This window comes from Gopherus evgoodei, chromosome 11, assembly GCF_007399415.2.
Source record: "Gopherus evgoodei ecotype Sinaloan lineage chromosome 11, rGopEvg1_v1.p, whole genome shotgun sequence".
Classification (NCBI taxonomy): domain Eukaryota; kingdom Metazoa; phylum Chordata; order Testudines; family Testudinidae; genus Gopherus; species Gopherus evgoodei.
The window spans coordinates 20,137,891-20,162,189 of record NC_044332.1 but is presented as its reverse complement, the minus strand read 5'-3'; the positions used below and the strand labels follow the sequence as shown (position 1 = coordinate 20,162,189).

The 24,299-nt window shown below is 39.6% G+C and overlaps 1 protein-coding gene across 1 annotated transcript in view; it reads left to right on the top strand.

The window, feature by feature from the left end:
* NBEAL1 (neurobeachin like 1) overlaps positions 1–24,299 on the top strand; it is a 142,394-nt gene that overhangs the window by 45,524 nt on the left and 72,571 nt on the right. The window contains 6 exon segments of the mRNA XM_030580909.1: positions 180–265; positions 2,321–2,627; positions 3,866–3,972; positions 9,991–10,074; positions 11,533–11,631; positions 11,753–12,336. Coding sequence (XP_030436769.1) covers positions 180–265; positions 2,321–2,627; positions 3,866–3,972; positions 9,991–10,074; positions 11,533–11,631; positions 11,753–12,336 — 1,267 coding nt within the window.

The window sequence follows — 24,299 nt, the reverse complement described above, 5'->3', positions numbered from 1 at the left end:
TTTAACTGGAGCAAGATCAGGCAGTTCGGGACTGATCCAGCTGCACTGAGCCATTCCATATTGGATTTTTTTTAAGCTTGTTTATATGTGGTACTTCACTTTCTTTTGAGGAGAGAGATTAACAGATATGAGTCTCCTTATTTTGGGATACAAAACGACTTTTTCTCTTATTTCAATAGAATGCTTTCAAGAAAGTGAACATCTCAAGGAAAGCCTGAAGTGTTGTCTGCTACATCTCTTTGGAGCCATTGTAGCTGGTGGACAGGTGAGGAGAATATTGAAAAATATTATAAAGTAGTCTCAGCTATTACAATGTGTAGGGTTCATCTTCTGTTCCTCATGTAAACTTTATGGTTTATGGAATATAGGGTATCTATCGAAAGACAAATATGTATTGCAGAACGGACTGTATCAACAATTGACTGGATTAGTTGGTTGTGTGTGTTACCGGGATTGGGACTCCATTGTGCTTAGTGCTTTATAAGACTAGTAAGAGACAGTTCCTGCGCCAAAGAGTAGTCAAGAATTGTAATAAGTGTGTATGCACGTGTGTATGTGTGTTCTCCTCCCATCGACATAGCTATCGCGGAGGTGAATTAACTACACCAGTAGGAGAAACTTTCCTGTCAGCGTGGTAGCATCTTCACTGAAGCGCTTCAACTACACCGGTGCAGTGGTGCTGGCACAGCATTTTATGCGAAGACCTGCCCTAAAACTGAATATGTTCTTCTTTGCTGGCACAATGAGCATAGTGTACTAAATTAAAGGAGTGTTTGTGTCTGCTAGGTGCCAAGAGACTTAGAAAGGAGTACAGGAATAGACTGGAATTGCAGTGTATTTACACTAAATCATTTGGTCTGGCGTTGCTGAGGAAGGAATTTGAAGTATACCTGTGCCACATAAGTGGCACAGAATATATGAGTGGGGAAGGGAAAGGGAAATGAGATCAGATGAAGAGTGGGATTAATCACTGTTTTGAATTTAATTTGAACATCAGTGTCCTGTTCAGAATTTCTCAGATATAGCTTAGAAAAAATGTTGCTGTCTAAGCAAGTGATGCTATAATGTATCATGCCTGTCCTGTCAAATCATGTGATACGTCAGTGTTCAAAAGCAGCCTGTTAGCCAGGACTTGGTATGAGTGAGGACCTTTTTTTAATTTTTTTTTAATAACTGATAGGAGGGAAGTATGGGAATTTCTTTTTTTCTGTGCAAGTCTAGTCCAGTACAGTCTGACTGCAAATTGTAAGAAGACACACATCGAGACAGAATAAGGCACTTGGTGCTTACCCAGTTTATCTTGTAAAAGGTTAACAGAGAGCACTGTGTCTTTAGAATAGTAATCCAACTTCAAAAAAAGAAAATCAATTCTCCATGAGCAAAGAGAATTTACATGGCCCTCGGTGACCACTGTAATACAGTATGTACCTCAATCGTAGATAAAGATTGCTCTGGGTAATACAGGAAGGCTAGTGTTCTTAAAATGTTTATCATTAGTTAATTCTATTTTAGGTTGAAATTCTGAACTAATTGAGAAATTTGGGGATGTGTGAAAACAGGGGTCTGTATGAAAGTCTGAACTTGAACTGTACTCTAAATTCTGCTAAGGCAAAAGATGTATTACACAATAGAATATGTATATTATCAGTATCACTTTGAATAATTCAAATGCACACTAAAATTAAAAGCCTGCAACCAAAATAAGTATCCCTTTCACTTTGAAATCAATTTATATTAGACATATAGCTAAAGAATATTAATTTAAAAACAATAATTAATTAAAAAAAACCCAACATCTTATTCCCCCCACCAAACCCTGCTGTTGCAACTTTAAGATTAAAAACTTAAACAGAAAAAAGTCAAGATATGCAAAAACTGAGGTTTAGAGATTGTGTATATTTATGTATAAAATGAGTGGGTTAATATTACTAGAAAAATATTTTTTGCATTTCTTTCAGAATATTTTTATAAAACTATGTAACCCTACCATGTCATTAACAGGCTTTTTTTTCGTCTTTACATACATGATGTATGATGATGTATTCATATAGTGCCAAATTCTGCTTTTCCCCTGTAAATATACCCTTTGAAGCCATTTGGTCTAATTGAGTAGAATGACCAGGATTTGACCCATAATCTATATTGATCAACACAATCATAGTTGACTGAGAAGATAAATTAACAATGCTCTTATTAATACTATATTTATTAGAGTTCATATACCTTGCATGATTCAGATTGAAACTTGTTGATTTTAAGTATTTGGAAGAGGCTCGATACCCTCAGATTCAAGTACAGTTGTTTTTATTGTGGATTTCAGAGAAATGCTCTTCAAGCCATATCTCCTGCCACCATGGAAGTCTTGATGCGTGTTTTGGCAGACTGTGACACCTGGGATGATACGGATCCTGAGGAAGTGAGCAGGAAGGCAGAGCTGACTCTTAAGTGCCTGACAGAAGTAGTGCATATCCTTCTCACCAGTAGTTCAGACCAGCGGCAAGTGGAGACCAGTACCATACTGGAGAACTACTTCAAATTGCTTAATTCAGACCATTCAGCGTTGCCTAACTCCAGGAGATCTAGGCAGTGGGAGAATAGGTTCATTGCACTACAGATCCAAATGCTGAGTGAGTGATAAATCCAGACAATTCCTCTAAATCCGTTTTGTTAAAATTTTCATAATCTTTTTAATGAAGTGTTTTAAGCAACTATAAGTATAATTTATTCAAGTGTTTTCACTGTTATTTATATAAGAAATTGAATATTTTCTTCTTGTTAGAATTGATTCAAATATGTGCCAATTTTCTTTTTATTCAAAAAATATTAATCAGAATGTACTGGTTACTTTTTGGTTTTAAGGATGTCAGCCTACAAACAACAGTTTAGGGGCAGTGAATAAAACTTAGAAGATCTAGTACCTGTTATGGACTTCCATTTAAAATTTATCATTTGGCAACAGCTTCCACACAACAGTATCTGAGAGATCGCAGTTAACCCCTATACGATAAAAAGGGAATACTTGGAATATTTGAGCTAGTCCAATGTGGCAGATATTTGCAGTTTTTAGTTGTGTAATGGGAATTATTGCATAGAACCATAGAAACGTAGGACTGGAAGGGACCATGGTAGGTCATCTAGTGCAGTCCCTTGCACTGAGGCAGGACTAAGTTTTGACCATCCCTGACAAGTCCTTGCCTGTCTTGTTTTGTTTTTAAAAACCTCCAGTGATGGAGATTCCACTACCTCCCTAGGTTGCATACCTTAGATGAGACAATAACCCTAAACCATAGGATATAATTCATTGGTTAGCATTCATTTATGGTTTGTATTTTTTAAAGTTGATGTAGAGAATGGGAAGATGTAAAAAAGGGCATTTCTTGCCCACCAATACTTTCATTTTCTCAACATTTTGATATCAGTGTGAGATGATACTGACTGTTGGCAAACAAAATAAGACTGCTTCAGAATGTTGAGGAATAACTGGTTGATGAGGAACCAAATATTTATACATTTAAAAATAAGAAGGTATGCTTCTTATATATGTGAAAATGACAGTGATTTTAAACAGAGCCTCAGAACAATTGAATATATTCTGTAGCTGAAGTTTCCTCCAGATAGGTAGATTACATGTTGGTTTCTGCTGCTTCAGAATGTTTTGCTCAAGGCCTGGTATTTTATGCTGGAATTCACTTCAGTGTTTATCAAAGCATTCATAATTTTTTAACTATGGTTCTAGGTGCATAAAATTTTTCCATGGAGCCTTCTATGTAGTGTTTCTAAATTTGTCAGTATAATGTTAAAAAAAAAATGTTTAAGTCTTAGTGTAACTATTTAGTTTTGTGATGTTTTATTTTTATTTTGATAGACACCATCACAGCCATGTTAGACTGCACTGATAGGCCTGTTCTGCAGGCCATTTTCCTTAATAGTAACTGCTTTGAGCATCTCATCCGACTGCTGCAGAACTGCAAGGTATATTCCATTTATTAATAACTTCTTATTTCTGATCTCAACAAAATGTTGGGCTTCTTGTAAGAGTTCATTTGTGTAAATCATCTTTGTGTCTTGGCTCTAAATTAAATATAATCCTTATGAGTATCAGGTATTGGACTTGTACCACTGACCTGGTGAATGTTTCAGACTCTATAAATGTGTAATTTATGAAGTAGAAGTACATCTTGTCTTCCAAATATATTAACCATGCTTGTATTGATAAGACACTGAGTAGTGAAAGCTCACAAATTCTCTTTGAGAAATGCTTGTATATACTGTAATCGGTCTCTCAATTTTGTTTAACTTGGTGTCAGAATCAATCTTTCCTACCATGAGAAGTCACTTATAACTGTTAGCAGATGATGGATTGATTTCTAATTTGAGGGATGCATTTCTCCATTTCATAGAATCATAGAAGATTAGGGTTGGAAGAGATCTCAGGAGGTCATCTAGTCCAACCCCTTGCTCAAAGCAAGACCAACCCCAACTAAATCATCCTAGCCAGGACTTAGTCAAGCTGGACTGTAAAAACCTCCAAAGATGGAGATTTCACCTCCTCCCTAGATAACCCATTCCAGTGCTTTACCTTCCTCCTAATGAAATAATGTTTCCTAATATCCAACCTTCACCTCTCCCACTGCAACTTGAGACCATTGCTCCTTGTTTTATCATCAGCCGCCACTGAGAAAAGCTGAGCTCCATCCTCTCTGGAACCCCCCTTCAGGTAGTTGAAGGCTGCTATCAAATCACCCCTCACTCTTCTCTTCTGCAGACTAAATAATCCCAGTTCCCTCAGCCTCTCCTCATAACTCATATGCCCCAGCCCCCTAATCATTTTCATTGCCCTCTGCTGGAGACTTTCCAATTTGTCCACATTCTTTCTGTAGTGGAGAGCCCAAAACTGGACTCGGTACTCCAGGTGTGACCTCGCCAGTGCTGAATAGAGGGGAATAATCACTTCCCTTGATCTGCTGGCAATGCTCCTACTAATGCAACCCAATATCCTTTTAGCCTTCTTGGCAACGGGCACACTGTTGACTCATATGCAGCTTCATGTCCACTGTAATCCCCAGGTCCTTTTCTGCAGAACTGCTGCTTAGCCAGTTGGTCCCCAGCCTATAGCAGTGCATGAGATTCTTCTATCTTATGTGCAGGACTCTGCACTTGTCCTTGTTGGACGTCGTCAGATTTTTTTTGCCTAATCCTCCAATTTATCTAGGTCACTCTGGACCCTATCCCTGCCCTCCAGCACATCTACCTCTCCCCCCCAGCTTAGTGTCACCCACGAACATGCTGAGGGTGCAATCCATCCCATCATCAAGATAATTAATGAAGCTATTGAACAAAACCATCCTCAGGACTGACCCCGAGGGCACTCCGCTTGATACCGGCTGCCAACTAGATATCGAGCCATTGATGACTAACCGTTGGGCCTGACGATCTAGCCAGTTTTCTTAAAAATAATAATAATAATCACTGGTGTTCAGTTGCAAGGGTTTCAGAATACTTGGTCTGAATTCCTGCATAGCTGAGATTAGGAATGAATTTAATTTGTTACAAAATGCCCTTCTTGGATGCCTCTTCTTTTTAGAAAGGACATAGTATTCATATTTCCTACTTTCTCTGATTCCATATTAATCCCAGATGACCATTGATTGTAAGCCAGCGCCTTTCACTGAAGTTATGCTTTTATAAGATACATTTTTCCCAAATAAAAAACTACATAAATATGAATACTGCCTAACTTCCTGGAGTTTCATATTTCATTTCTGTTTTGTCTTCACAATGCAAGTTGTTGACGTGGCTGTATTGAACACTTCTAGATAATTTAATGCTAGCTACAATGTGTGAATTATTGTACATTATTCCATTTAGTTAGAGAATATTTGAATGTAACAGTCCTTTAAAATGCCCACATGCAAATTTTGAGCTAGTCTTTCTTACATTGATTTAAGTCAGGGACAAAATTCTGATTGACTTCAGCGGGAACCATATTGAGTGTGTTGTATCATGTTTGTGTTTTTAACTTATTTTAAAAGTACATTATTTGGCCTTACCAAGGTGTTTTTTGCGCTTCCTTTTAGGAATCTGTACCTGTTACTGTACTGATCTTACATTCTTTGCAATGCTACTATAAAAGAGAGATTTATGTTTTTCTAGCCTGATTCTTACATTATCATATGATGGTGTTATTTAGCTGGTTCATGGGCACTCTAGGCCTGCTCCATTGACTTCAAGGCCAGCAGTGTTATGCCTGTGTTCTAACCATTCTTCTCTCCTTGAATTTCACTCTACCCTTTTGTCATCAGAACTCTTCATTGAGTCAGACCTCTGTATTGTATATGGGCTTGTATATTATTACTACTATTATTACACAGAGGGGTTCTTTGGTGTTGTCAAATTTGTGCAAGTGTTTTGTTTTTTTACACTCTAAATGACCCCAAGGACAAGGTCATGTGTTTTCCACATATAGTACAATGCTCTTCAGAGGCTGACTACAAAGATGAAGTCAGTTGTAAGGTTAGTACGCTTCTTTTGTCAAATGCCTCCACTAACCAGGTAGAATCTTGCTAAAAATATTTTTTCCTCCTTCTTGAAAATCTGCCACACTTCTGGGTTTGCTGGTGACCCCCCCCTCCCCCAGCGTATAACACCACAGATAACAGAAAAGTCATCGGCTATTCTTAACACAATAGAATGTATTGCATGTTTATGAACCTGGAGACTAGGAGACTTGCAGTGAGGGAAGGGAGTTAAAAAAGAAATCAAAACTGATTTCTATTGTGAATACTCCCAGGAGCCACATAGTAGAAGCATATTTCTGATCTTACCTCAAAATTGTCTTCAGCTTTGCAGATTGTCTTCAGAGAAGGTAGATGAACTTCAGCTAAAGAATTCAAAGCTTATGGAAGAGAGATGTCTTCTCTTTACTCGTCTTTGGGGTTGAGGACCCAAAACATGAGTTTTTTTTGAAAGCTGTTCAGCCAGTTCAGATGTTGATCTGAAATCCAGTTTATTCAGGGCTGTCCCCTGTAATGTTGAGGTAACTGAGGTTTCACTTTATAGCTGTTGAAAGGGGGTTCATTGGTACACTAAGAACTTCTGAGATTGCTTCTTCATGTATCATGAACATTTTGTATTGATGGGAAACTTTCCTTAAATATAGATCAAATTTGAAGAATAGCAGTGGTTACTATGCCCAGCCTTATGTGGGGAGAAGAAAACGTCATTCTTCTATGAATAGTCTTCTGGATACAAGAATTCAAAACCAGAGATAAACATCTACTTGGGCATTTTAATAAATACATGATTTTAAAAACTCTAGTTGCTTATTTTTCTCTTCTATATATCTGTTATGGGTAATGAGTTAGAATGAGTTTGTTTTTTCTCTGTCTGTTCTTCCTCCTGTTCATAATTTTATCTTGAGTTGTTAATGCTGTAATTTTCTCCCCATATTATAGCTATTTTGCAGTGTTAACAAAAGTATAACAGCTTTGGTCATGACAGATGCCTTTCAAACTAAGCAATGTTTCTAACTTTATGGGGTTTTTAATACTTTTTTAATGCAGGGTAGTATCTTTGATTGATTGTTGTCCTGTGTTTGCCTTTGATTACCGAGTGAGGTTCCATATAGTGAACACACAATCTTCAGTGAGTACAAAAGTGGTTTTAAAAAATAGTTTTTTGCATACCATTTCATTTTTCTGTTGGATATTTTCTCTGAAATGTGACAAGCTGTCATTCTCCTCTGTTCTCTAGAGTCTTTTTTTTAATTCCTTGGTCTGCAAAACTATGTATTTCTAAGAGCCTCTTGACTCGCAATCTAAAAGCAGAAGAGGGCAAAGCTTCAGAATAGATCCATCTTTGGGTGACTGAGTTAAAGCTGCCAACTCATCAGGGTGACTGAAAATTCCCCCCAGTCCTTCCAGTCTTGAAGATTGTGTCCCTCACAAAGCCATTGCTACTTCTGAATTCTGAAGTGTTGTATAGCAGACTTCTCTAGATTGTTAGTGTCACTGCAGCCCTCCTACAAGATGAAACATAAGTAGAGAAACTAGGAGGCTGTCCTTCCCTCCTCCCTTCACATTTCTAATGTCTTACAATTGTCCTTCCTCCTTTTTTAAAGTGAATATTGGTCGTCATGCATCTAAGAACCCTAAGCCAGTAACAAAAATAACTTGTAATTAGTACCGTTTCCGTGTCTCAGCAATTACATCTTTTGGTTTATTTCTGGAAAACAGAATAAGCTAATGAATGTTTAACAATAGTTTGATGTAATATTGGAAGAATTAACAAAAGACTGATATTTGTTAAGAATTGTGTAACTCACCAGTGTGAGATCATGTATGCTGTATGTGAAACATAAATTAATCCCAGGCTTCATGATATTAGCTGCAGGTAATGTTTAATGCACCTCTTTCCATTATTCTTGTCTCTGTTTCTAACAGCTGTTTTTAAATGCTAACAATAAGGTGGCAGACAAGAGTGAAAAAGACCTTGCCAACAAATTACTGACAGAAATGAATGAGGACCAGGTACCTACACAATTTTGCTTCACCTGAAGCCAAGACAGAGTAGAATTCAGTGGGAAAAGTGATTCCTGTACTTTACCTTATCCATCCTCCTGAAACTGCTGCAGCTGGATGAATTCAGACTGCTGCAGAGACCTATGCATGTTGTCTTTGGAAAGTAATCTTTTATGATAAGCAAATCACACCCATGACTTCACATGTATGGAGATGCTTCAAGTAGTAGGTATTTTAAAAATATCAAGTACAAATTTTGCTCTTTTAATTTGAGGAGGGTGAAGTACAGGAATAGAATCCCAGTATCAATGCTATCAACCTGGTGGTGATTTCGTTTTATCTTTTTTGCTTCTGTCTCAGCACGGTGGTCTATTGGGTTCTGGGGCTTTGTTTGTGAATCTGTATGGTTGTAGTTGATGTCCTGATTCTTTGCTTGTCATCAAGAACAGATGATCACAATACAATGGACAGGCTGAATGTGGGAGGTGAGAAGAGTCTGTTGTCTTAAATTTCCATTAGCATAATGGAAAACATCAAATGCAAATTCTTATTGTATCACTCCTTATAGGAGTATGGAGATTGTTACTGATTTGTTCTCATTTAAATAGATAATGCAGTGGTGAGCACATGAAAGTATGTAGTCTAGAAATGTTGATTCTGCTTAAAATAGCCAATCCTGTTGGTAACTCAGTGTGAGGATCTGCATGTAAACATTTATTCACTAACTTCTCATTGTCTAATACGCAATATATTATTTCAGAAACTGTCACATGGTGTCTGTTCATTTGCATAGTTCCACTGGTCAGGTTTACAGAGGGACCTGCTGATATATGGCACATAATTTTTTGTTCATAAATTATCATGAAAAATATCAGTATTCAGAGGAATTAACTAATAGAAAACATAAAAGGAAAAGAATTATCTGAGACTCATTTGGTTTGAAAGTAGAATGTCATCCTCTAGGATGGATGTAAGAGGCGATGAAGTTATTGGACTGTGCTGGTATAACTAATCACTTCTAATGTGTGTGTGTGTTGCTTTGGTGTGTGCAGGAACTTGCACTGAGATTAAATGATGTTCATCTCTTTTTGTTAAAGAACTGATTGTCAGAAAGCTATATACTCTGCAGTGCACACATACAGTACAAGGGGTTTGTTACTTTTTTTTTCCTCCCTCCCTCTTGAGATTGTCCATTAACAGCATGAGGAAAGTTTGTACATTTGTCCATCAGAACCTTTTACTGTAATGTGTGTGAATGCTTTCCCTCTTCTTGAACTACATGCCTAGTTTTCTGTCATTTGTGTCCTTTCTTGTAGGTTGTGGTGTCATGAAATCCATGTTGGTGGGGAGATGATTGTAAAGCATGTTAATTAACTTTGGTTTTCATCCTGGCAGAAGTGCAAATGGTACCCTTCAGAGCAGAATTCTGTTTAATATGTTTGTAAGTAACACCTGTCTCTGCTGCTTTCAGGTATTTCAGGGACAACTAGACTGCTTGGCAGTATCCACCATTCAAGCCCTTACAGCAGTGTTGCACAAATCTCCAGCTGCTAAGGTAAGCATATACATGCATATATCTGTTTATGGCAGCCATCTTTCTGATTTAATGTTCAACATTTTAATGTAAAACCTAGAAGAATTGTTTATTATTATTATTATTTTTATTAGACAGCAGGCCCCAGCCAGATCAAGAAACCCTTTGTGCTTTTCTTCCTCATGCTTCTCTTATGGACTACATCATCATTTGGGCTGGACATTAATTTAATTTTATGTGAAGTTGGAACATGATTTCTGGGATTAGAGCTAACTTGATTGGTTAATAAAAAACAGAAACTTGAAAAACCGAGTGTAAAGTAATATTTTCTGACAACTTACCCTGCAGTGAAAATTGCACCAAGTTCCATGAGTGTTTGAAGGGATACCTCCATACTCCACATTTTATATACATTTTTCAACAGTGACTTTTTTGCCTCTCGCTACTTTATTCCAGAAGCACTTCACATAAAATCTTGTTTCTTCCAACAAATTCACTCATATTTAAAAATGTTTTTTCCACATCGTGCAGATAACGATTGAAAATGCCCATGCAAAGAGAAGGGAATTCACTTAATAGGATGTAACTGCTGTTGATTAACTAATAATTGATGGATATAACTGTGTAGATTTTACTGCTTGAGAGTTGTTTTCCATAAATTCAGTGCAAGGTGACTAGTTTTCAGAATACTTTCCCATATTTAATAAAGATTCTATCTCAAATATTTTTCAAATATTATTAAATCAAGACATTTTTCTAGGAGAATATTTTACTCAAAAATGATTATATACTACTTCAGCTTCTGCACCTACTTGTGTTTGCTTTCATCTTATTCTATAGGTTCAACTTAATAATAAAACAATTGGTGTTTTGTAATAAACTAAAAAGACTAACATTTTGAAATATATTAAAACAACCATACTGGAGATTTTGTTTATGGTTTATAACAAGTAAAATAAAGCTTTTCTCTGTGCCTGTGCACTTCTGTTGTAATTCACCAGCTAGAATTAAAACATTTATTAAGCTACAGAATATATTTTTGCATGACATAATATTATATGCAGTAGTGTCATGAATCTATAACTATAGGGTCTAATCCAAAACTCGTTGAAATCAATCAAAAGACTATCCTTAACTTCTTTAGCCTTTAGATAAGGTTTGTAGTATGTTCTCATAAAGGGTAACATAATAAAGGTTTCAGAGTAGCAGCCGTGTTAGTCTGTATCCGCAAAAAGGAACAGGAGTACTAGTGCCACAAGTACTCCTGTTCTTATAACAATAAAGCTAGTTTTGTGTTAGATGAGACCCTATTAATGCAGGTAAGTAATTAGCGACTAGAGTTAGTTGTGTCTGTCTCTTTTTTATTATCCTGAACAGAAGTTGGTCCAATAATTACCTCCCCAACCCTGTCTCTCTAAAATGCTGAACTGACACAGCTACATACTTTTATTAATGTTACTATTTTTTTTAACTCTTCAGGAGGTCTTTAAAGAGCGGATTGGTTATGCACATATCTATGAAGTACTAAAATCTCTGGGTCAGCCCTCGCGAGAGTTGCTTGAAGAACTTATGAATATGGTGAGATGTGCTTGCCTTGAACATTATCTAAAATGGCTGAACTTCTGGACAGCTTTTCTGCCCTTTTTTTGTTGTAGTAGGCCAGTAGTTCATTGTTGTGTTCTATGCTTTTTTTTTCCAGGCTGCTGAAGGTGATCACATGTCTGTCGGAATTTTGGGCATTAGCAATGTCCAGCCCTTATTGCTGCTTATCCAGTGGCTTCCAGAGCTAGAGTCACATGACCTGCAGATCTTCATCTCAAATTGGTTGAAGCGAATCTGCTGTATTAACAGGCAGAGTCGTGCCACGTGTGTCAATGCAAACATGGGCATCCGCATCATTGAGACGTTAAACTTCCACTCTTCACTCCATCGCACTTGTGCTGAGAACCTGATTGCCCTCCAGGGTTCTTTGGGAAGTCAATCAATGAGCTCTGAAGAACTGCATCGACTAATACGACTCTTGAGGACTAATGAACCAAAGCAGTCTCACCCTTACGTCATCCCTGTGATACGTGCAATTCTGGCAATGGCTCGGAAGCAAGGCCTGGACAGTGCGATGCAATATTTCAATTTGTCTCCCAGCATGGCAGGAATTGCTGTGCCACCTATTCACAAATGGCCAGGCTCTGCATTTTCCTTCAATGCTTGGCTATGCCTAGACCAGGACCAAGTTACACCTGACATCACAAGCAAAGGAGGAGGCAAGAGGAAGCAACTATACAGGTATGCTTACTGTGATTACTTTGTGTGGAGGAACATCTCTTGGTAATCTGCATCTCATGGCATACGTGGTAGCAATGCTTATATTTATATAGGGCATTTCATGCCAAAATACTTGATACATTGAATATCGGTTGAGTTTGTAAACAGGAATGGCTTCATCCACCACCGAAGACATGACTATACTACAGGAATAGTCATGCAAATGCATGGTGAAGGGTTTCTGTATTGGAACAATTATACTGCTAGGGTGTACAGGAAGATGCAATTCTATAACTATATTAAGATTAAATTATTTGGGTAATGCATATTAACGTGTTTTCTCATCCATGATGGCATTAAAGAAAGAAAAAATGACCCCCTAATTGAAACAGATAACCGTGCATTAGTATAGTTCTTGTCGTGTATAGGGGCCATAAAATGTAACTGCCTCTAGTTTTAGCACAGGTGTTCAATAGCAAACAAGTGCAAACATTCAGGGTAATACCTGAAAAATATCCTTTTCTAACTGGAACTGCAGGGGGAAATTTCTGAGTTTGGAATTTGGCCAAAACATCACTTTAACCCCTTTTCTCATATAACCAATGCCATAGATTGACTCTTTTTAAGATATAAATGACCACTTCTGATTATTATCAGAACTACAGGCCCTCTAGCAGCACTACACTCCAGAATATCATGCTGGGGTATTACTATAATACTGACTTGGTTAAAAGTGCCATCTGCTTAATTCTCCGCACCATTTCATTTATTTTTTAAAAAGGTCTCCCGTTCAATCCTGATCTGAACTCGCATAGTTTCTGAAACCTAATGGTATTATAGCATAAGGAGAAACGGCTGCAACTGCATTTGGACTTGATGGTTCTAGAATAGTAGTTTGCATGTTTAGTCATTAAATTGAATTTAGAAAATGATGTATTCTAGTGTGCGATGGAGCGAGGGTATCCTATGTTACTCTGCATGTGCTGCTCGCCAGATAGGGATTGAAGTTGGCTATTCAGATTAAGTTCTAAAATGCTTGATTGAAGGGAATATAATAGCAAATAGGAAATAGATAACAAGAATAAATAAATGATTAAAAACACTTTGTTTCAGTGGAAAATGCTTTTTTAAATATACAACAGAAAAGACTGAGCTAGCTGCTATCTCCATGCTTTGTGGTCTCTAGGTGCATTTTTAGGTGAAGGGCAGACCCCACTGATTTGGTCGACTTAATGTACCCACTCTACACACGTACACTGCATTCATCGTTTGAAAATGTATTATGTCTACTTTAAGATGAGGTATGATGTGGAGCTGTCAAGTAGTGCCGTTATCTTAGAAGTGAGGGCTGCACAATTATACCATCAACATATTAAAATAACCACTTTGAAATATTTGCATTTTTTCTGTGAGTTTAATGATTCTACATATTATTTCAAGATGTAAAATTGGATTTCTTTTTTATTTTAATGTATCACAACAACAATTGTAGAACTGTGGGACTGGAAGGGACCTCGGCAGTTCATCTAGTCCAGTCCCCTGCAATCAAGACAGGACTAAGTGATAACTAGACCATTCCTGACAGGTGTTTGTCTAACCTTTCTTAAAAACCTCCAATGACAGTGATTCTACAACCTCCCTAGACAATTTGTTCCAGTGATTAGCTGCCCTGACAGTTAAGAAGTTTTTCCTAATGTCCAGTATAAACCTCCCTTGCTGCAATTTAAGCTCATGGCTTCTTGTCTATTTTAAGGAGAACAATCTTTCATCCTCCTCCTTGTAACAATCTTTTACATACTTGAAAACTGTTACTATGTCCCCTCTGTCTTTTCTTCTCCAGACTAAGCAAACCCAATTTTTACAATCTTTCCTCGTAGGTCACATTTTCTTTAACCATTTTTCTTGCCCTCTTCTGAACTTTCTCCAGTTTGTGCACATTTTTCTGCAGTGTGGTGCCCAGAATTAGATGCAATTCTCCAATTGAGGCCTTGTCAGTGTGGCATAGAGTGGAAGAATTACTTCTCCTGTCTTGCTTACAGCCCTTCTGCTGATACATGCCAGAATGATGTTTGCTCTTTTTTCTGCAACAGTGTTACACTGTTGACTCATATTTAGCTTGTGAGCCACTGTACACCCCATATCTCTATCTGCAGTACTCCTTCTTGGGCAGTCATTTCCCATTTTGTATATGTGCAGTTGATTGATCCTTCCTAAGTAAAGCACTTTGCATTTGTTCTTTATGAATTTCATCCTGTTTTCTTCAGATCATTTCTTTAGTTTGTCCGGATCATTTTGATTTTTAATCCTACCCTTCAAAGCACTTGCAACCCCTCTTAATATTGTCAGACATTGAGTATATGCTCTATGCCATAATAATTTATGAAGATATTGAACGTAACCAGACCCAGGACCAATCCCTGCAATACCTATACTCCTGAAGGAATTGTGTGCCAAAAAATTAAAAATTACTTGCACAGTATTTTAAAATTCTGTAAATTTTATTTGTCAATAAATGAATGTGGCTTCAGCATGTCAATGAGGAGCACAGGCCACTGGATGTGTTGAGGTGGAAGATCACCCTGAAGCCCCCCTCCCCCAATATAGGGACTCAGCAGTGAGGATGCACCTGACCCTGACACAGTGCAAGGGCTAAGTCTGTTCCAGAAACACCTTGGGGCCCTGACCCTCTGTGCCAGGTGCATCAGATGTGGGTCAGCAGGCTGAGCCCAGCAGGATCCAAATGTGGAGGGATCCTGTGTGGGGTGAGAGGTTTCTGTGTGGGGCAGTATGAGTGTGGACAGCTCAATGGGAGAGCTGGATGCAAAGGGGCTTGGAGGGTTCTGGGTGTAGGGGCAATGGGACTCTGCAGGGGATCCAGGTGATAGTGGTTGGGCTCAGCGGTGGGGTCTGGGTGTGTGGGAGATGGGATTTGGCAGTGGAGTCTGGGTGTGGGAATTCAGTGGGGGGTCCAGGTGCAGGGGGAGTGGGGCTTGGTGGAGTGGGGGTCCAGGTGTAGCTGGTTCAGCTCAGTGGAGTGGGGATCTGAGTCTAGGGGGGCCTGTCAGAGGGGTTCAGGTATAGGGGGCAGGGCTTATCAGGGTGAGGGTTTGATGGGCCTGCTTAATAGGGGAGCCCGAGCTGCTGCCGAGGGGATGCCGCATGCCAGGATCCCAATTTCCCCATAATTCCCCTATCTCCTTTTCTTCTCCATCTCCCTCTCCTCGTGCCTACATACCCCTCCCCTTGCCCTATTCCACTGCCCTTCCTTCCCCACCCCCTCAGCCGCCTTCCCTCATTTCCCCCCACCCCTGCTTGCCCAGCCCCATCGCGGGAACTCGCTTCCTTAGAAAATAGGAAGGCTCCCAGAACACAGAAAGGGAGCACAACTGGCACTGGGACCCAGGAGGCTGCGTTCAGCTGTGGAGTCAGCAGAACCTGACAAGCCTCCGAGCTGGGCAGCTCTGCGTTTGCAGAAATGAGGAGGGACAGGGGGCATTGGCATGTAACCCCGTGCGCCCCCCCATGCCTCACCTCTGTTCCCCCACAAAACTGCACACATGGTTGCATCTCCCTGTCCCCGCAAGGCTTCCGTGCTATTTTCTGCAGGGAAAAGCAGGAAATGTGTGTGTCTGGGGAAACGTATGTTTTTTCTGCTGCGGGTGCGCAATCCTGCAGAATCCCCCAGGAGTACAGTCACTGACACGCATGTGTACTTAGCCCTGCTTCCCCACAATGGTGATCACACAGGCATCTCGTGAGGCTACTCCAGGTACACTGGAACAGACGCACTGCGTGGGCTGTCAGGGAAGAGGTGCGTGTCCCCTGGAAGATTTTTTTTGCATTTTTGCAAGGGGCACAGAAGAATGTGGGCTATATGAATTCTGGGCCCCTGCATTGGCGCAGAATCCCCCCAGGAGTAATTCCCCACTGGATATGTCCTTCGAGCTTGACTGTGAACCACAGATAACTACTCTCTGGGAATGGCTTTCCAATCAGTTATGCACCCACCTTATAGTAGGTCCATCTAGTTTGTTACCCTGTCAAAGAAAGCTATTAGGTTAGTTTGATGTGATTTGTTCTTGACATATCCATATTGACTGTTATCCCCTTATTATCTTCTAGGTGTTGACAGATTGCTTGCTTGCTTATTTGCTCGATTATCTTTCTGGGTACTGAAGTTAAGCTGACTGGTCTGTAACGCTACAGGTTATCCTTATTCCCCTTTATATAGATTGGCACTGTATTTGCTCTCCACCCAGTCCTCTGGAATCTCTCCCATCTTCCATGAGTTTTTGAAGATAATCACTAATGGCTCAGATACCTCCTCCGTCAGCTCCTTGAGTATTCTAGGATACATTTCATCAGACCCTGGTGACTTGAAAACATTTAACTTGTCTGCAAAATTTTTAACTTGTTCTTTCCCTATTTTAGCCTCAAGTTCTACCTCATTTTCACTGGCATTCACTATGGTAGACCATTGATCACTACTAACCTTTTTGGTGAAAACAGAAATAAAAAGGCATTTAGCACTTACGTGACTTCCACATTTTTTATTATTGTCTTTCCCCTCTCATTGAATAATGGGCAAACCTAGTCTTTGGTTTTCCTCTTGCTCCTAATGTATTTGTAGAATGTTTTCTTGTTACTCTTTATGTCTCTAGCTAGTTTAATCTCATTTTGTGGCTTGGCCTTTCTAATTTTGTCCCTATAGTCTTGAGTTGGTTTTTTTTTTTTGGTATTAATCCTTCATAATTTGACCTAGTTTCCACTTTTTATAGGATTCTTTTTTGAGTTTCACATCACTGAAGATCTCCTGGTTAAGCCAGGGTGGTCTCTGGCCATACTTCCTGTCTTTCCTACACAATGGGATAATTTGCTCCTGTGCCCTTAATAATGTCTCTTTGAAAAACTACCAGTTCTTTTGAGCTGTTTTTCCCTTCGACTTGCTTTCCCTGGGACCTTACCTACCAACTCGCTGAGTTTGCTAAAGTCTACCTTCTTGAAATCCATGGTCTTTTTATTCTGCTGTTTTCCCTCCTACCATTCCATAGAATCATTTATCATTTCATGATCACTTTCACCCAGTCTGCCTTCCAAATTCTCAATCAGTTCCTCCCTATTTGTCAAAATCAAATCTAGAACAGCCTCTCTTCTAGCTGCTTTCTCCACCTTCTGAAACAAAAAAATTGTCTCCAGTGCATTCCAAGAACTTGTTGGCTAATCTGTGCCCTACTGTATTATTTTCCCAATAGATGTCTGGGTAGTTAAAATCCCCTACTACCACCAAGTCCTGTGCTTTGGATGATTTTGGCTAGGCCTACACTAGGGGAGGGGGTCAACCTAAGATATGCAAGTTCAGCTACGTGAATAGCGTAGCTGAAGTCGGTGTGTCTTAGGTCAATTTACCTGGCCATGAGGACGGTGGCGAGTCGACTCCATATCCTCCTCTTACCGCGGTGGAGTTCCGGAGTCGTCAACAGAGCAGTCGAGGATCGATAGTGTAGAAGTGATAAAAGACACGATAAATCGATCCCTGATAGATCGATCATTACCTGCCGGTCCAGTGGGTAGTGTAGATGTACCCTTTGTTAGTTGTTTAAGAAAAACCCTATTCACCTCTTCTTCCTGGTTAGGTGGTCTATAGCATACCTCTACCACGACATCACCCTTATTCTTTTACCCTTTTTATCCTTACCTTGAGACTTTCAACAATTCCATCTCAACCTCAGTGCAAATAGTTACATCTTTGACATACGAGGCAACACCTCCTCCCTTTTTTCCATGCTGATCCATCCTGAGCAAGCTGTACCCTTCTATACCAATATTCCAGTCATGTGTGTTCTCACCAAGCCTCTGTGATGCCCACTTTGTCATAGTTGTGACTATTCACTGTATTTCTAGTTCTTCCTGTTTATTCCCCATATTTCTTGCATTAGTATACAGACATCTAAGATACTGATTTGATTTCCCCTCCATGTTTCCTCTTATCTTTCCCTCATCCTAGCTGTAATTGCCCGTGCTCCCCCCCACCCCCCAGATTCTGACCCTTCACCCAGGTCTTCATATTTTTGACTTACCTGTGGGCTTTTGTCTCTTGCTCCTGTCAAACCTAGTTTAAAGCTCACTTCACTAGGTTAGCCAGTCTGTATCCAAAGATACTTTTCCCCCTTCCTCATTAGACCCCATCTCTACTCAGTAGTCCTTCTTCTAGGAACAGGATCCCATGGTCAAGGAAGCTGAAGCTCTCCTGGTGACACCAGGGATTCACCTTGAGGATGCCTTGGTCTCTGTTTGAACCCCTGCCCTTGACCAGAAGGATTGAAGAGAATGCCACCTGTGCCCCCAACTCCTTCACCCTTACTCCCAGAGCCCAGCAGTCGCGTCTGATCTGTTCAGGGTCTTGCCTCATATGTATATGAGTGCCCACATGAATGATTAGCATGGGTTAGCAGTCAGAGGGCCTGATGGTCCTCTGCAATCCCTCTGGAACAAGGATTGCAAGAGGATAAAGCAAAATCTAATAATAAATTTGTATAGGTATCATTGAAATGTAATAGCACTGGTGGAATTTTTGGTCAACATCATTATTGCCATCTTTTTCATTGTGATATTTGTCAAGAGTGCATGGGTTACCAGTTTTCATTGTCTTGGTGTATACGAAGTTCTGTGCAGGGAATTTTGCTCTGACTGAAGAGACAGTTGATTGTGCAGCAACACCTACTGGTACAGGCACAAATAAGGTCTTACAGAAACTCAGAGGCCATTGTGCCCTTGAAGAATACAGGAAGTAGTTCAGCATATACTTTTTTCCATCCATGTTGTGATGGTGAACCAATATACGGCTCACCAGTGTGCGAAGACACCCAAATTTTTGTTTGTCAAGATGGTTTTTTTTTAAATGCTCTTCAAAACTGTCCTCACATGATGGGAATTTGGCCAGTGACTTTACTTTTTTTGATGGCTAGATTTAGGCACAAGCAATTCAGGTCTCTGTGGGTCTCCTTTTCTTTCTCGCTCGGGTCATACAGCACTACTGCCAACTTCCTTGCTGCAGAAATTCTGACTTGTCCATTATTTTCTCCCAGTTTGGCAAGATCTCTGAAGCAGTAAGCTCCCTTTGTTTTCACAACTTTAAACACAATTTTTCCCCAGTACCAAATAGGGATGGTACAGAATTACATCCCATTAATGCATGTGCAGCAGGAAGTATGTTACAGAAGTCAGGAGTGAGTGCATCACAAATTGCATGCGCTGATATGAAGCGACACTTGTCAGTTGTGCTAGAAATGGTGACTGTTTCAATCCACGTGTTATCTGTGTGTTCATTTTTGGAAAGTAGTGAACATCAAGGATGAAAACATCTGTATCAGGTGACATCCTTACTATGGTTCTTTTGACGCCAAGAAACCCAAAAGCCATATTGGCACATACAGCATGCAGAAGCATACTTGTGTCTGCTTCCTCTTGAGTACTATACAAGTCTTGGGCTTCTTCACCGCCTCTACTAGTGATAGACTTCGCTACTTCACCATTCAAACAGCCTCCAGCAAGAAGGAGTGTTTGTGTTGAATGTGCTCCTATGCTCTCAGGTGCTTTTTGAACCCTAGATTCACAGAGGAATTTTACAAGTGACTGCTTGTTGGATGCCATGTTTAGAAACTTTTCCATAGTGGCACAGAGGGCATCCACCAATCACCTGGTATTTCTTGCATCCAACTTTAGATCATGTTCAGCAGTCTTCCTTCAGTTTTCGCAGAGTTACTGTTGTCATATCTGTCAGACTTTGATTACAGAATTAGCGTTGTCAACTGTTTTTAGGACCTTCCTTCAGTACTCAGCAGCCAGTTCATTGAATGTGGGAAATTTGTCTCCAGCTATCATTTGTATGACAGCCCTGGCATCTCTGATTTATGCTGTCCTGGCATCTCCATTTCTTTGTTCTGTGCTCTTAGCTCATGGATTCTTTCTGCTTAACGCTTCCAGCTGATGTCCTAATTGAACTTGGTTTTTATTGCTCCATCAGCATGGAAGAGGAACATAGGCACAGACCCTATTGGGTGACTAAGAACAGTTCCCCTTGAAAATCACCGCTACATCTTGCTAAGGACAAGGCTCTGCAGGAAAAAAACTTCTCAACTGACAGCTGCTGTGATTTCTCTTTCCTTGCCTCTTATATTTGGTCATCTTGGCCATATCAGTAAATGTTTTGATGCCAGATTTCTTGACTGGACTATATATCCCATCAGAATCCATGTACACCTCTCTCAAATCTCTTCTTCATCAACATCTTCTGTTTTCAGTAGAGACTTGTATACATCCTATGTTACATGCAGTCAAGTAGATATGTTGATAAGTGCCACAGGATATGATACATTGTCATATAATAAGATCTGTAACATGCTCTTTTCCCCTCTTAAGTGAGAAGGCAAGACTAGTTTGGACTTTTTCTTCACCATTTCGTGTTAGGCCACTTCATTCTCATAGACTCATAGACTCTAGGACTGAAAGGGACCTCAAGAGGTCATCGAGTCCAGTCCCCTGCCCTCATGGCAGGACCAAATACTGTCTAGACCATCCCTGATAGACATTTATCTAACCTACTCTTAAATATCTCCAGAGATGAAGATTTCACAACCTCCCTAGGCAATTTATTCCAGTATTTAACTACCCTGACAGTTAGGAACTTTTTCCTAATGTTCAACCTAAATCTCTCTTGCTGCAGTTTAAGCCCATTGCTGCTTCTTCTATCATTAGAGGCTAAGGTGAACAAGTTTTCTTCCTCCTCCTGATGACACCCTTTTAAATACCTGAAAACTGCTATCATGTCCCCTCTCAGTCTTCTCTTTTCCAAACTAAACAAACCCAATTCTTTCAGCCTTCCTTCATAGGTCATGTTCTCCAGACCTTTAAATCATTCTTGTTGCTCTTCTCTGGACCCTCTCCAGTTTCTCCACATCTTTCTTGAAATGCGATGCCCAGAACTGGACACAATACTCCAGTTGAGGCCTAACCAGCGCAGAGTAGAGCGGAAGAATGACTTCTCGTGTCTTGTTTACAACACACCTGTTAATGCATCCCAGAATCACATTTGCTTTTTTTGCAACAGTATCACACTGTTGACTCATATTTAGCTTGTGGTCCACTATGACCCCTAGATCTCTTTCTGCCATACTCCTTCCTAGACAGCCTCTTCCCATTCTGTATGTGTGAAATTGATTGTTCCTTCCTAAGTGGAGCACTTTGCACTTGTCTTTATTGAACTTCATCCTGTTTACCTCAGACCATTTCTCCAATTTGTCCAGATCATTTTGAATTTTGACCCTGTCCTCCAAAGCAGTTGCAATCCCTCCCAGTTTAGTATCCTCTGCAAACTTAATAAGCGTACTTTCTATGCCAACATCTAAATCGTTGATGAAGATATTGAACAGAACCGGTCCCAAAACAGACCCCTGTGGAACCCCACTTGTTATACCTTTTCAGCAGGATTGGGAGCCATTAATAACTACTCTCTGAGTATGGTTATCCAGCCAGTTATGCACCCACCTTATAGTAGCCCCATCTAAATTATATTTGCCTAGATTATCAATAAGGATATCATGTGAGACCGTACCAAATGCCTTACTAAGGTATACCACATCTACCGCTTCTCCCTTATCCACAAGACTCGTTATCCTATCAAAGAAAGCTATCAGATTGGTTTGACATGATTTGTTCTTTACAAATCCATGCTGGCTATTCCCTATCACCTTACCACCTTCCAAGTGTTTGCAGATGATTTCTTTAATTACTTGCTCCATTATCTTCCCTGGCACAGACGTTAAACTAACTGGTCTGTAGTTTCCTGGATTGTTTTTATTTCCCTTTTTATAGATGGGCACTATATTTGCCCTTTTCCAGTCTTCTGGAATCTCTCCTGTCTCCCGTGACTTTCCAGAGATAATAGCTAGAGGCTCAGATACCTCCTCTATTAACTCCTTGAGTATTCTAGGATGCATAGCATGAGGCCCTGGTGACTTGCAGGCATCTAACTTTTCTAAGTGATTTTTAACTTGCTTTTTTTTATTTTATCTTCTAAACCTACCCCATTCCCATAAGCATTCACTATGTTAGACATTCCTTCAGACTTCTCAGTGAAGACTGAAACAAAGAAGTCATTGAGCAGCTCTGCCATTTCCAAGTTTCCTGTTACTGTTTCTCCTTCCTCACTTCTCTCATAGCCTTTGCATATTCGTAATATGAAGCTGTGTATTCCCATCTTTAGCACTAATACTGACCTATGCATAAGTGTCACTGAATTAAAAAGCTAGTTCCTAGAATATTTCAAAGGCTAGCACTGCATACCTAGGCAATTACAAATAAAAACATTCTAACAGGCAGACTAGATGCTACATTGTATCTGCAATAGCTTACAAATGAAGAAGCATTATATTAAGAATTCATGTCCATTTATATCTACCCACTATGCTATACAAACTGGGTATGCATTGTACTGCTACTGGTACACAATCTTCAGTGTGGGACTGATGTAGTCAGCAAATTTCAACTGAAAACTATAGATAACTGTTATCACTTCTGAGATACTTTGACAATTAAGAATATGTGATGTCAAAACATTTCATGGTAGTATATTAAGGACAAACACAAAAAGTACTCCACTTAGGAAGAAACAATCAGTTGCACACATACAAAATGGGAAATGACTGCCTAGGAAGGAGGACTGCAGAAAGGGATCTGGGGGCCATAGTGGATCGCAAGCTAAATATGAATCAACAGTGTATTGCTGTTGCAAAAAAAAAAGCAAACATCATTCTGGGGTGTATTAGCAGGAGTAATGTAAGCAAGACATGAGAAGTAATCTTCTGCTCTACTCTGCACTGATTAGGCCTCAAATGGAGTACTGTGTCCAGTTCTGGGTGCCACATTTCAGGAAAGATGTGGACAAATTGGAGAAAGTCCAGCGAAGAGCAACAAAAATGATTAAAAGTCTAGAAAACAGGAGGGAAGATTGAAATAATTGGGTTTGTTTTGTCCGGAGAAGAGAAGACTAAGAGGGGACAGGATAATAGTTTTCAAATATATAAAAGGTTGTTTACAAGGAGGAGGGAGAAAAATTGTTCTTCTTAACCTCCTGAGGATTGGACAAGAAGCAATGGGCTTAAATTGCAGCAAGGGCGGTTTAGGCTGGACTTTAGGAAAAACTTCCTAACTGTCAGAGTAGTTAAGCACTGTAAGAAATTGCCTAGGGAAGTTGTGGAATCTCCGTCGTAGGGGACTTCTAAGAGCAGGTTGGACAAACACCTGTCAGGGATGGTCTAGATAATACTTTGTCCTGTTCTGCGTGCAGGGGACTGGACTAGATGACCTCTCGAGGTCCCTTCCAGTCCTATGATTCCAAAATGTTGATATTTGCCATATTTATCATGTTAAACAGCTTCACCGTCTCTGGGGAGGGACTTGCCCATACAAAACCAATACAAGTCTTTTAATGCATTGTTGTTCAGTAGCTTTGATCAAGAAGCACCATATTAAGGTGTTGAAATTAATTTAAGCAGTAAAAATTGTAAGTATAGTCATTTCAGTGTTTCTGGAATTGTGCAAAAAAAATATTTTTTCATTTACCTCACCTACAGGCTTACAGGACCACTTGAGAGCTCCTCATTATACCTCATGTAAACATACATAAAATAAGCTTTCAAATTATGTGTAGTGTGCATGTGTGTAGGGTGAGTACATTAAACTCCCGAATTATGGACCTTTTTGGAGAATTGCTGCACACTTTTATATAGCTTTCACGTAATATAGATGCACCATCTGCTTATTCTGGAAGTGCCATGATTAATAACAATTGTAGTGAAAATGCTTTTCATAATAACCACATTTGAGGGAATGTAACAGGCTTTGACAATAATTTTTTCACATATTTTTCATAAGGAAGTGTTCAAGGTATGAAAAGAGCCTAAAGCCGGGTCTGTACTAGAAAACCT